Source organism: Osmia lignaria, chromosome 10, assembly GCF_051020975.1.
Source record: "Osmia lignaria lignaria isolate PbOS001 chromosome 10, iyOsmLign1, whole genome shotgun sequence".
Classification (NCBI taxonomy): domain Eukaryota; kingdom Metazoa; phylum Arthropoda; class Insecta; order Hymenoptera; family Megachilidae; genus Osmia; species Osmia lignaria.
Genome location: NC_135041.1, coordinates 13,045,723 through 13,059,109, shown reverse-complemented (window position 1 = coordinate 13,059,109; position 13,387 = coordinate 13,045,723). Strand labels below are relative to the sequence as shown.

Here is a 13,387-nt window from a genome sequence, read left to right as displayed (position 1 = left end):
AGGAACGTGACTTTGGTAACGAACCGACGAGTTCGTGCGGCTTTTACGAAAGTAACGACCAAATCCCACATCATTGTGCTCGAACCGGGGAAACGTTCTTCTTCCCTTAAAACGTCTCTCTCTAATAGGATTTTCCGAGCATAAGCAGTCAAAAACTACGGCCGTAATAAAACTTCGTCGTTAATTGAGACGAAAACGTAAAAAAAATTTAATACTCAATGATAATTTGGATGTAACCCTCTTTTGGTTTTTGTAATTATTACTTTGGATATATCGAAAAAATTACAAGCCGAATTATCGAAGCTAATCATCGCGATGATGGATTTTCATCGTTAATAACGTACGAAAGCAGTGATTCTTGAAATAGATTCCACCGAGCAGAGAGTCGATTTGCATGTTAATGACGAATAACGATAATTAACGTTGGGTTTTCGGCAATTTTTCCGATGGCTCGATGAACCAGCCGGTCGAACGGAATGAAAACAAAGAGACAGGTCCGTTAGCTACACCAACGATGAGGATGATTAACGATATAATCGCTTTTCCGAGTCGCTTGTCACACGCCTGTCATACCGTGTGATATTAATTTTCAAGTGGTCGAAATTGCGTCCCGCGCTTCAATCGATATTCAAACGATAATTTTTCCCTGCCATTCCCTGGAAATAATTGCATCGTTTAAATCATTTCCTTTATGCTGTCGCGAAAAATAAACGACAAAGCAAGATATTCTCTGTAATATGTTAATATCGCTCGAATAATCGTGCCCTTTGTATTCTGTCCAAAATTATAATATCGCCGAACAATGTAACCGTTGTAACTCGTGTATTATTTTATAGAAAACAATAAAAACCACGATGCAACGGTGAAACTCTTACTCGTCGAAGAAGCCATAAATTTCCCTATTTTCTACTTTAGTAAGTGTTCCACGGCACTTGAACCGTAGTGCATGTTGATGCATGGAATAAGCCAGGATAAAACATTCCATTCGGTCGGTAGACGCAATAACAAATGGAAGTTGGAGAGCGGAATCTCCATGGTACAGGCTGATTCGTAGGCGGCGACCGAGTTCGCTATATCTACTTCGATTTCCAACTATTCGCAGAAATTCACCGTCAGCGTGTTGGCACAGCTCCGGGGAATACTAATCAAGTTTTCAGGTGGTTCGTAATGGCAGGGACGAGGGACGAGAAATTAATTCCGGTCCCAATTAATATCTACGGAATACCTTGCTTAACAATTTCGAAATTCCAATATGACGAGCGTCTCCTTTGTTTGTCCCTGGCGCAATCATCTATTGCCTGCCTTTTTCTCGAAACTGAACGTAGTTTTGACTTTGAGGACAAGGTTGCCGTCCCGAAGACAATTAGAATTATTTGTTCATCTCGATAACCGGTAAGCCGACAAGGTCTTAAAGGAACTTCTTTAACAGGCCGTACACGTAGGAGAGCGAGGAAAACGAAACAGGGCCGGGGAAAATGTGAAAAGTATACAAACCGTAGGGTGACTGGCGGCGTTTCGGTATAAAGGATCGAACATGCGAGGAAAAATATGGGGTTACGTTAAAAACACGGATATTCGTATTCACAAAGTCCGTTTCGCTTATTCGTATCGAAAATCCGAGGCACGTACCGCGACTGTAATAGAAATTGACGTAGATGCGCTGCGTATGCGTAGCAGGACTCGCATACGATCCGAACAGACTAATTACGCGTATATCGAGTAACGAGACAAACTCGTTTATCGATTCGAATTACAGGGAAATTCTAAATTAACGGGACCAGCAAACCGAGTCGATCTCCTCTGAATGGGTTCGCTCGACGATCGAGTATCGAACAACTCGTCGATCCGCGTTTACGGTGGAAAAAACGGAGGAAGAAACCACCGACACTCGGCTTTCGTTCATTTGCCCGACCGTTTCTGCAATCACATTAATTAACGTCGATGCGAGTTAACCCTTTCGTTACAGTAATTTTCAATGAGACACCACTTACCTGCCAGGTAACCGAGTATACAGGGCGTCTCAAAAATAAAACCTTACGTCTGTTTCAGAATTTATAACCCGATATAAAGCGAGACACGATTTATCAGAGTCGTGCGCTTCTTACACTAGTCGTTAATTTTTTAACCGTCCTACAAATCGTGCAAAAATGTCGCCGCAAAAGGTAGCCGCTATGCCGGCTCGCTTTCTCTCGATCGTCCTCGTAATTTTCAATGTTGTTTATCATCAGATACCACGCGATAGCCGGTCGTTTATAATCGAAGATTAACGGTTGAAAAGCAAAAGGTCCGGGTGCGATGAAAGTTGAGCAAATGAAACGGAAGAAACATCAAAAGGCAACGAACGCGAAAAGCGAGGGAATATTTTCACCGTGATATTTATTTTCGCCATCGTTCGCGAGGAATAAAATAAATTCTCCGACGGGAGTAGATACGAATAAAGCAACGACCATCGACGAGCTTGCGAATTTCACGACTGCCAATTATTTCGCGCCTTACTCGAGAACGCGAAATCGAAAACATCGACGTAATTGGATTGTGACGCGAACGGGCGGATGAAAAATTCACCGGAATCGGGGCTATAAGTTGCGAGGAGGCAGAAACGGAACCGAGTCATATTCCGGCGAAGGCGAAATTCGGGTCGAGCCGGGGATATCCGTGATTTATCAAACACCCGGTAGAGATGGGCGAAGGGAGATGAAGAGGCAGCGGGCAGACGGGGCTTTTCTCTTTAAAGCCCGCAGGCAGTAGTCGTGGAACGGGACGAAGCGAAGGGAGTACAGAGTCTCCCCTATCTTTTCGCGTGCCTCCCACGACCAGCTCATTTATCAAGCTGGCTTCCATTAATACCCGACAAAATAGTACAGGGACGCGCGACATCCCATAGAAGTCATGCCTGTCCGACGACTACACTTCCACAGCTTCAGGATCTCACGTTATATTGTATCTAGCCTTTGCTAGCACGCGCCATCCTCTCGGATAGTTAGGATGACCGGCTAGCGCATCCTGACCCGATTAACGATTTCTCCACGATTTTCCAAATACAGTAAAACCTCGGTAAGTCGTCACTCGAGGGACCGAGAAATTTTGACGACTTAAGCGGAGTAAAAACCATGTAAATTTTGAAATGACGAGGAAAGGAAAATGATGACTTATAGAGAATTTACTGTACCTAAAAAATGAAATAAAGAATTTCTGAAAAGCTCTGTATTTTATATATCGCCTTCTCTTTTTTTCCTTTAGGCTCTCACGTGAACCTCAATTATCATTAAGCGTCAATTTGTCATGAATAAACCGGCCACGGTCTTCTGCGTCTGCAAAACTGTTCCATTGAGACCGAACGCTGCTCCCATCCGATTGAAACTTTCCCGGCGATTCTTCTTTACAAAGGCTTCGGAAGTTGTTACGTTTCTCGGATGCTCGCAAAACTTGGAAGACTTAATAATTTTAATAAACGGCAGCTTTGAGACTTTCACGGTTGGTCGGCTGCAATTAACGCTGCTCGAGACTGCTTTGGGAGGCTTAAGCTGCATCCTTACAGAAGAGTTTCGATACTCGTTGCGTTCTTCAAAGTTACTCCCCGGACCCTTGCGCAACATTATAGCGTCCATCGATTTTTCTATCGTTACACAATTTATATAACAAAGGCTTATCTATTTTAACATCAGCGTTATCGGTTTATCGGATATTTTTTTAAAAAATCTGCCGAATGTTTTAACTGTGATTTTTGTTTCGTTTCGTTTCATTTTTTACAAGATTTTATTTTAAAACCTGTACGCTCTGTGAAAGATGATTTTTAGTTTTACGGCAGGAAAATTGATATGAAAAACGTTCGAGGAAAATTCTTAACTCCTGATACAGTATTCATCCGAGAATTCAGGGCTAAGAAACGAGGATATATTTTACACCGCTCGAGCCGGCTGGTGAATGAAAAAGCGCCATAAAGTGAATCAGAATGATAGAAAAATAAATTGGCCCAGCGTATCGTAAGAAAGTCGTTTGACTTTTATGGGTGCAATATGTAATGCACAGCTCTGCTGCTTCCAACGCTATAATGCCTTACCACCGAGTCGTAAAGTAACATTAACGCGTTATTCATCATGTTCTCCTCGTAAGAAGCGAAGAAATCATTTCAACTGCTGTATAAATGGTCATTAATAATTAAACCGTAATGGCATCGTTAAAATTCTCGTTGTGATCACGTTTCGAATGAAATATGCAAAGTAAATAAATAAAAGAACCATTAAATTGTCCCATGGTTATTAGTTACGTCACGTTGCGTTTCACTTTCCTCTGCTTACGTAAATTTACTAAAGCCTGAGTTTCTTTAGAAATTCAGAAATTATTTCCTTCGTTTGCAGAACCTCTGCTCGGAGGTTGTCGCTAAAGTTAAATGGATTGAAGGATATTTGAAATTTAAACAGACACAGGGAAGCACAAGGAACGTATTTGATTTGATTTGCGTTGAACGCGAGCGATATCAGGCAGCCGATTTTTCATCTTACCCGGATATCCCATGCGATTTAGTCGAACTCGTGGGGGATTTGCTTGCGCGAAAGCTGTTCTACGTGATTTCCATTAGAAGCCGCGGTCCGCTCTCTCAGACCGTTCGATATCGTGTCTTATAATCGTCAACGGAAGATCGGGAAACTTTCGAAAGCGTCTTAACCGAGACCGCGAAGGTTTTCCAGAGCGGCGTGATTTATCGTGAAAGTTAGCCGAACGAACGCGACCGAGAAACCCGAAAGATCTTATTCCCGGTAAATCGACTTTGCGATTAATTCTTAACTTGTTAAGGGAAAGACGGGTTAATTTCAGCGAACGATACGAGCAAGTTAATAACGCATCTATTCAAAGGCCCTTCCCTCGAATTTCATTTTTCTCCGTTCTATTATTATGTAATTCCAGCTAACGAACCGCGGGTAATTACGAAATTTCATCAAAATATGGGATTTTTAAGAATTTATAAAAAGCATTTTTATGTTACTTTACGGTGTTATAGATTGCTTCATCGCCAACAGGTTCACTCTCGACGGGTTCTCGTTCATCGGAAGACGATAAAAAACGAAGCTTTCCTGGCGAAGGATTTTCAGACAGTAGAATTGTATTTGCAGCATGAATTTCGGGAAGTCGATGGCGTTCCCTCTGGGAGAAAGACGGGGTAACAACCATCCTAACTTCGCCTGCTCATCGCGTATTCTAGTCAGCAGTTTCGGAAGAGCGAGTAACGTCCGATCCCATCCGAAGCCGTGAAACTGGGTCAACATTCTCGCCAATCTGCGAAAAGAACGAAATACGTCCCCGCAAGAAACGACCGGCTCTGTCCTGTTGAACGAGCCTCGACCAGATGACCGACTCTCTACTCTCGCTCTTCCGATCCGAAACTTTGATATTTTTCATCCGTTTCTGAAATCCTGCCACGAAACGTTTCCCTCCTTGTTAAGCCGAAGTAGATGCTTCCATTTCGAACGTGCTCTCCAATTTTCTTCAATTTTTCACCGGATCACAGGGAACATTCTGCAACTCGCATTTTCTGAAAAGCGTCGCGCTAACGCGGAGATTTCGATTTTTATTGCACCGTCCAAAGAAGATTCCGTTGCCAAAAGAATTTCGAGTCCACGAGAACGCGAGGAGTACTTTTTAAAAAATGTCCCTCGGAAATGGGCGTAACGCGAGTCGGTACACAGCGGTAGAATCGAGTCAACGACCGTCGAACACAATCGAGAAGGGAAGCGAGGCACAGCTGACACGGTTTCTCGAGTATTTGACGGGGATAGAAAAAAAAAAAAAAGAAAAAAGAAAGGGAAAGAAGAGGAAACGTATGAACGGTCGCCGCGATAGCGAAATCCATTTGACGATTGGAAGCATCCGCGCACCTTTGATCCAACTCGTCCCACGAAACGATGAACCATAATGGAGAGTGCAGCATTTTCGTCGAATGCAAGCTTAAGAATTCCGCCGGAAGCTGCCGTTTCGAAAGAACAGAAATCCATTTAAAAACTCGCGCCAATGTATGTTCTTCTCTTTGGAAAATTTTGAGTTGCAGCAACCTGTATGTAAGAATTTCAATTTCGAAAATGCAAACGCGATCGTGGAATCAAGAACAACGTAATCCTCCGAGAATTGCTGGAAGACAAAACTGAAGAACCGAAAAAGAACATTCAGGTTCCAGATATTTCTTACGAATAATGGGGATGATATTCGAGCTGCTCCTTATGCGAACTGTTTTCCGAAATTAATGGGCTGCAACGAGGCCGAAGAAGGGTGCACGAAGATCGAGAGAATACCTTGGTGGGGCTCGGTTGATAGGGTCCGCAAGAGGGAGGAAATAAAGCGTGTGCTGTACAGCTGCCGGCAACAATGGTGAAATCCATTTGGGAGATGACACGCGCGGCTAAAGTCGCTAGAACAGGCACGAGTTATTGAAAGCTTTTGTACCTTTCATTCCCTTCGAGCTGTGATGCGATAAACCATCGTCGGGGAAAAGAAAAAAGTTCATTCTTCGATGCTACGGGGTTGTTTGCGCGTCAACAGCCGCCAGCCATCTCTGATACTCGCCAGATTTCGTATCTTAAAGCTTCCTTTTCGGGCGAATAACTCGAGATATCGAATTTAATCATCGAACTGTCGTTTGTTAACGATATCTCGTGGTATGCGAATTCTTGCAAAACACCTTGAATACTTGTGAAAGGATTTAGAACGTCGTCTTGCGGCAGAGACAAAGAGAAGGAAAGGAAGGAACATTACCAATGCACGAGAGTCGAGGATATTTGAGAGAAGAGTATTATGCACGAGCAACCACCTTGGTACTACACATTGCATAATCGCATCTACGCTCTCGTGGGAATACGCGTATAAATATCAGAAGTACGTCACGTCTGAGTGAATATACGCGTGTGCCGTTGCTTTCAGTGAACTGAAAAGTTCCCGTTGGATCCGTAACTGGTGTAGAGAATATGTAAATACGAATGGTAACGTGACTTCGCGAGTAAACACCAGCAGTAACAAATATTGAGGGAAGAATAAAACTTGCGGAATGAAGTGTCGTCAAAGCGTTTGATCCGTCTTTCAAACATAATTATACCGGAGGCGATCGTTAAACGTTCAACCAAGTACAATTTAATTTTTAAGTCGTCTATTTCCCATTTCCGTTTCCACGTACTCGCGATCGTTCATGCATTCGCCAGTTGGGATATTTAAAAAGTTTCGAAATAGCCTGGAGAAAAGGTGAGGAACGTGTTTACCGAAGGAACTACCCTTCTCTCTCTCGGAATTTCGATCGGTCGATTTGAAAGTCAATGTTCGGTACATCGGTGTGCAGATCTTTTAAAACGGATTAGAGTTGAGGCGCGTTTGGAAATTTCCGCCTGGAATCGTCTCGACGACGCGCGAACCACGTATCCGCCAGTCTGGATGTAATTTTTTTTGGAAAGGTATCGCCAGGCATATCGATAAGGCGATACAAAAACTTTTCTATTTTTCTCTTTAACGTAGAAATATCAGTCGGCCAAGTATGCGAATGCGTTTTTTGTTTCTACCTGTTCGAATAAATAATTACGAGCGTTCTCTTGCTGCCTTTCACGTTTCACGATTGACTCGCAAATCAGAGAAGACGGAGGAGAAGGTTGTTCGTCGCGACACTCGTCGATATTCGAAAGCAATTAAAGTTCTCCTGCTTTCAGGCTTTTTGTCCGGTTGCTCTTTGCGTCTGGCTTTATTCCTCGCGGCTTTCTCCCCTTACTTATCGGCTGGCTTTGCCAGCAAGCCCGCTTTGAACCAGCTTTTACCCTTCGACTAATTCACTCTATTGTGACAAGGTATATTCAAGAAGCCTGTTCGATTATGCACCACTCTATGCTTTCATCGACTCTCCACCTGTTATACACAAAAATTGTCATTTTTCATTATAAATCAGCGTTTACCATGAACGTCGTAGCAGAAACAACGAAGAATCAACGTAAAACAGAGACGTTTTAAACGAATAATGAAATCGATATTATACGCGTCTCTATGTTTTTGCGTTTTACCTGAACTTTGTTCGATACAGCAAATGACATTTCCAATTCAAGAATTGGAAACAACTACACCGATCAGCGAAAGTAGAACAGCGACGAAGGAAGAAGGGGAAATCGAGGCTGTGCCAATGACGGAACAGGTTATAGATCCTGATGTGAGGATGACCGACGTGCCTGACGTGGACGAACCGAGCGAAGATTGGGACGCCGAATGGGATAAGAATAAGGTCATTCGAGACGTCGCCTATTACATTCGGGCGCATAAATTTCAAGACTACGATCGTAGATACTACAGGAGACCGGAGGACTCTCGGGGCAGACTCTACGAAGAGTTCCCGAAGCCTCCATTGAGGTCCTTGCACTGGGAAGTGCGCAAGTATCAGACTATCAATTATATTTCCCTGATCAGCAGAAGAAAATGAAATGTAATTCTATCTGAATTACATCTAGATACTGTGACGCGAGCTTCGTCGAGTGTCTAAAGTATCTGGAAGGTGTGATTAAGGATACTCCCCTGAAGCGAGAAGACGACACTGTGACAATAATGAAAGAACAGAAGTGGAAGGTTGAGAACAATACCAAGCAGATCCAGGCAGTTCAAAGGGACTGTCAGACGGCACAGAGGCGTGACGAACTAACCGCGCTTCCCTTCCAAGGTCCAATTGGCAAGTACCGATGCTTCCCTCGGGATCTTTCCAATCAAAAAGACAAGCTAATAATATACAGGGTGTCCCGTAACTGGTGGTACAAGCGACTAGGGGGTGATTCAACGTGAAAAATTGAATCGAAAATGTAGAATAACATTTTTTCATATGACGCTTTATTTTCGAAAAAAATTAATTTCACAACGATTACGAACAAGAATGGAGGTTTACTTATTTTTTTCGAAAATAGATTATCGAAAATTTTAATCACCCCCTGTATATAGCCCGAGGAAAGTTTCTCTATAGTTGACATTTTTTATCTGTCAACCAGCCTTAAGTGTATTTTCTTTTTTGGACATTCATTCTTCCATTCGTAATTAGACGTGTGATATCGCGAATTGACAGAATTTGGATTTAGAACGATTTCAGTGGCGCAGCACGGTGAGCTACTACATGTGCTGGTACACGATGCTCGGCGTTCCAGAGCTGAGCATCTTCGGCGAATCCTGCGACAACTATGCCAATTGTCAGATGGAACACGAAGGCGGAAACGGTGATCCGCGAGCCGATGACACGCAGCCGTATGCCTGTGCCCTTTATAGTTTCTGTCCGGATCACTGTTGTCCTATCAGGCACATCCGTGACATGACGGATTGCTATCAGTCGCCAGTGAATCCTTGTTACGCCGCAAACCCACCGGGTGCGTAGAAATCACCTTACGTCGGTTTGCAGTAAGAGGATTGCTTAGAATTTCGAAACTCGACGCCCTGGATAATTTCATGCCGGTTATTAACATCGTTCCTCTGCCGTGCAAGACGTTATCGCGGTGTTTAACGTTCGCGTTGAAATGTTTATCGACTAAGTATATTAGCCAACGATTCGCTGACCTAAGTTAAGACTGGAACACGAAAGTGAACGGGTCGATGACCTTACGTGCCAATTTAGCGTCTCTCGCTTGCGAAATTTGTTTTCTCTTAACTTTTCCTTCGTTTTCTGACCACCTATTATTCTACCTTCACTCTTGTTAATATCGTTTACGTAACGTGTGCTTTCGCGCAAAAAATTCTGATCTGATATGTCCTGATCAATTTAGTTTGCCTTCTTTCGTCTAGAGCACAGAACGTGCACGTTGAACAGGCAAGAAAATCAGGATTTCTTCAGCTTGATAGGCAACCAGATAAACATCAGCTGCGAGTGCATGGAATCTGGCTACGAATGGTCCTCGAGATTCGGTCTCTGCGTGGACGTGAACGAGTGCACCAGAGGAGAGCACAGTTGCTCCATAAACGACGGAGAGGCGTGCATGAATATGCCAGGTGGTTACCAGTGCATCTGCAAAATCGGTTATGTTTACGATCCAGGAAGAAGAGAATGCGTTTTCAGCTCCACCATCCATGAATTGTTGGCTGGAGAGAAGAATGAGACGAACGTCACCGAAACGAATAATATCCTCGAGATGGTGGTCAAAGCCATCACTAGATCGAGTGACAATTCCCTAAGAATCAATTATTCCATTCTTTTCCTTGTAATGTTGATGTATTTTTTAGCGACAGAATAATAATAATGTATTCTGTTTTGTTTTTCTTGCGAATTGAATCATTATTAATTAGAAAAGGGCAAATGTCTCGGGGAATGGAGTGCACTATTGAAATTTGTTTCGGTAACGATTCAAATTTTAATCTTACCACGAATACCTTCCGTGGACGGTTATTTGCTTAGTGAAGGGAAATTCGATGCCTTCTCGTGGTATTTAGCATAATAGGCGTGGATAGGAATGCCGGAAGAGTAAATAGAAACCTTTAACGCGTTCAGTTTCAGAGGAATCCAAGCTGAATACCAGTTTTCTCCATCGATATTTCAATAAATCGCTTTCCTATCTTGCGGTAATAAAATATACTTCTCTTCCTATGAAGTTTCCCTTGTTTGAATTGTAAACGGCTTTTCCAAGCTTAAAACGGTAAGTAACAGAAATAAAGTAAGAACGACGGAACTCGATGGAAGTTCGATGCGCAAAATCGACGGTATAAATCTTGTCTATCGAAGGAGAACTCGTACGGGCGATCTACATTAGAAAAACGTTTTAAACGGCCATTAATGGGTTGGAAAATCGGCCATTCATTGGTGATTTACACGGCGATTTAATCGTCAAATCGTTCGTCAAGTGGTACAACGGAGTAAACAAGTTTATAGTACTCAACTGATATACGATTCATTAAAAACAAGTTTTCCCACGTAATTTAGTAGCGATAAAATATTCAAGTACCATTACGATTTTTTATCGCCATCTCAGACAAAACAAGTTTGTCGAAATTGAAATATGTCAACCGGTTTTCAACTGTTATACATAGTAGCTCATCTTTTCTTATTCCCTCGAATTCTCGGTTTGATCTTCACGCGATTCCGGTAATTAATTAATTTCTTCTTGAACCAGTAATCTTCTTAAACCTGGCAGTAAAGAAGTTTCCGAACTATCCCAGTAATCTTCTCGAAAAAACAGTAACTTGCATCTACCATCGGCCGCAGCCAAGTTTATTTCCGAGGAAATTCTTAAACTCATTAACAATTTGTTCCCTTGCGTTCCGCGAAGATCTGCTTGCGTAAAAAAAGATTCAATCAAAGTAAATTATATTTTCCGAGCCTCCAAAATACTTTTTTACTTAACTTTAATCACGTAAACGTAAGGTTGTTTTCGCGTCGTTAAAAAACTTTGATTACTTCCTCGATTCGTGTCTTTAAATAAAATCTAATTAAAAATATGATTAACTTCAAAATTGCAAAAATAAAAGCACACTTTTCTTGTCAAATGCAATTTCGACATACATCGAGTTTGAATCACCTTGCTGGACAGTAGAAATCAGTTTGCTGCAATTACCTGCAACGATTGCACTTTCGATTCGACCCATAAGCGATTACGTAATCGAATGCACCAAGAAAAATGGATCGCGTCGGTTAAATTGGAATGCGATGCGTTTCCACGACGTTTTGTTGCAAGTTTGTTCAACGAACAGGTGACAAGGTTCAGGTTAATAATTTACAAATGTTTTCTTACTAAACATGTACACTTGACTCTATTTGAAATTCTAATTCAGCTTGCAATTTACCTTGTTGTACGTTGCAACATTGTTGCTGTTTGTTATGCATCGCTTTTTGTAACGCGTTTGTTTAATTACGGTTATATGTTTTATTCTCAAAGTTCCACTTTCCAATTAACTTTCTCTTTACGGAGCAGATATTTATCGCACACCTCAATTTTCACTAATTTGTTTTTGATCTTTAGAAACGCTATCATAGAGTTTCGATGAAAATATAATTATTTTTTATTGCTGCATCTCTTCGTCAATTTCCTTTATGGAAGAAATATTTGCCTGTTAATTTACTAACAAATTGACTATGCAACGAATGCAATTTAGTTTCAATTTATCTTACAGCTTGAATCGATACACTGGCAGGAAAATTTATAACTCGATGACGAAAACATATTGTAATTAAAAAATATCCACTCGTACAGTTTGTTGAACTGTATCGGTTTTCCACCGCGCTCTATTTCGTTCGTTTACGATATTTTCTCCGTTGCATCGATCGCGCGATAATTTTCAGTCGCAATGAAACGGTTATTAATTTACGGTAATTAACTCGGTCCTCGTTCTATCGAATAACATAATTATTTCCCACGGGTCTGCTTGCCGACGAACCGTGTCCACAGAAATGTCGATCGTTTTTCCTGTTATTGTACTTCCGCGTTGTTATATCTATGTAACACGGTTATCGAAATATATACATTATGCAATCGTTGTACAACTGAGCACAAATAATACTTCTCTGTCCAAAAGTGAATGAAAATAAACTATGAAATTGTTACGTTCGTTTTAATAATTTCCTGTGATTTCGTGTTTTTGGAAAATATTAGATATCAAACAATATTTTCGCGATGTCTCGAGTTGCTTGAAATAAGAGTCTATCGTTCATTTCGACAAAGATTTCCTAATTTTATTTGATAAATTCTCTCTAAATTCGCGCAGCGACGTTCTATTAAGTAGCAATCGATATCGATTCTGGTCCACCATTGGAATTGCAAATTCTGAAAGCGCTTACGGTAATTGAGATACGGATTCTATGGGCGAGACACCGATTCGGTAACGAATATCATTCTACTAGCAATTCGTACGAGATATCGTTGCTTCGAATAATCTTCCAAATAATTTCAAAAGTAAAACTGTGAACACGTGAAATTTAAAGCTTAAGGTTTCCTGAAAATGGCTGCTTGTCAGTTGCAGCAAACAGCTGGACAAGACTGAATTTAGTGTATTGTTCCTTTATGGTGGCGAATGAGGACGTTTCACAGCGAATGCCCCTGATAATTTCATACGCCATTTAGACAATGCATAGCTAATGAACGCACAATGCGACGTTACCTTGTCTGATTCTCATCAAAAGATACGCACGTTCAAAGTGAATTCCCCCTGGGCGACTCGAATATGTTGTCAAAATTTTCGCATCAAACCGACCATCGGATGTTGGAAAGGAAAATTCGAGAGCATTAAGAGGGATGTCGGAAAAACGATTGATAGAGCGAAACTCGCTTGCGACACGAGTAAACAGGTGATCGATAGGTAGATGGATATCGACGTTTCCTGATAACGAACGTCCGTCAAAAGCGGCGATCCACCTCTTTCGTGCTCGCAACTACGCGGTTTCTTCCAAATTGGCACAATTCTGTATTCACAAACAGCA

At 41.7% G+C, this 13,387-nt stretch overlaps 1 protein-coding gene across 1 annotated transcript; it reads left to right on the top strand.

Annotated features, from left to right (window-relative positions):
* Window positions 1-7,582: 7,582 nt before the first annotated feature.
* On the top strand, window positions 7,583-10,484 carry LOC117611947 (uncharacterized). The gene is made up of 4 exons (XM_034340472.2): window positions 7,583-8,388; window positions 8,463-8,677; window positions 9,075-9,356; window positions 9,769-10,484. Exons 1-4 carry the CDS (start codon window positions 7,982-7,984, stop codon window positions 10,212-10,214), a joined length of 1,350 nt encoding a protein of 449 aa, XP_034196363.2. The 5' UTR covers window positions 7,583-7,981; the 3' UTR covers window positions 10,215-10,484.
* Window positions 10,485-13,387: the final 2,903 nt, after the last annotated feature.

Bases quoted from the DNA above. Each gene is read 5' to 3' on its own strand.
- LOC117611947 (XM_034340472.2), top strand. From the start codon at position 7,982: ATGAAATCGATATTATACGCGTCTCTATGTTTTTGCGTTTTACCTGAA. The intron at 8,389-8,462 runs GTATCAGACTAT...AATTACATCTAG, and splicing joins TTGCACTGGGAAGTGCGCAA to ATACTGTGACGCGAGCTTCG. The intron at 8,678-9,074 runs GCAAGTACCGAT...ATTTGGATTTAG, and splicing joins TCCCTTCCAAGGTCCAATTG to AACGATTTCAGTGGCGCAGC.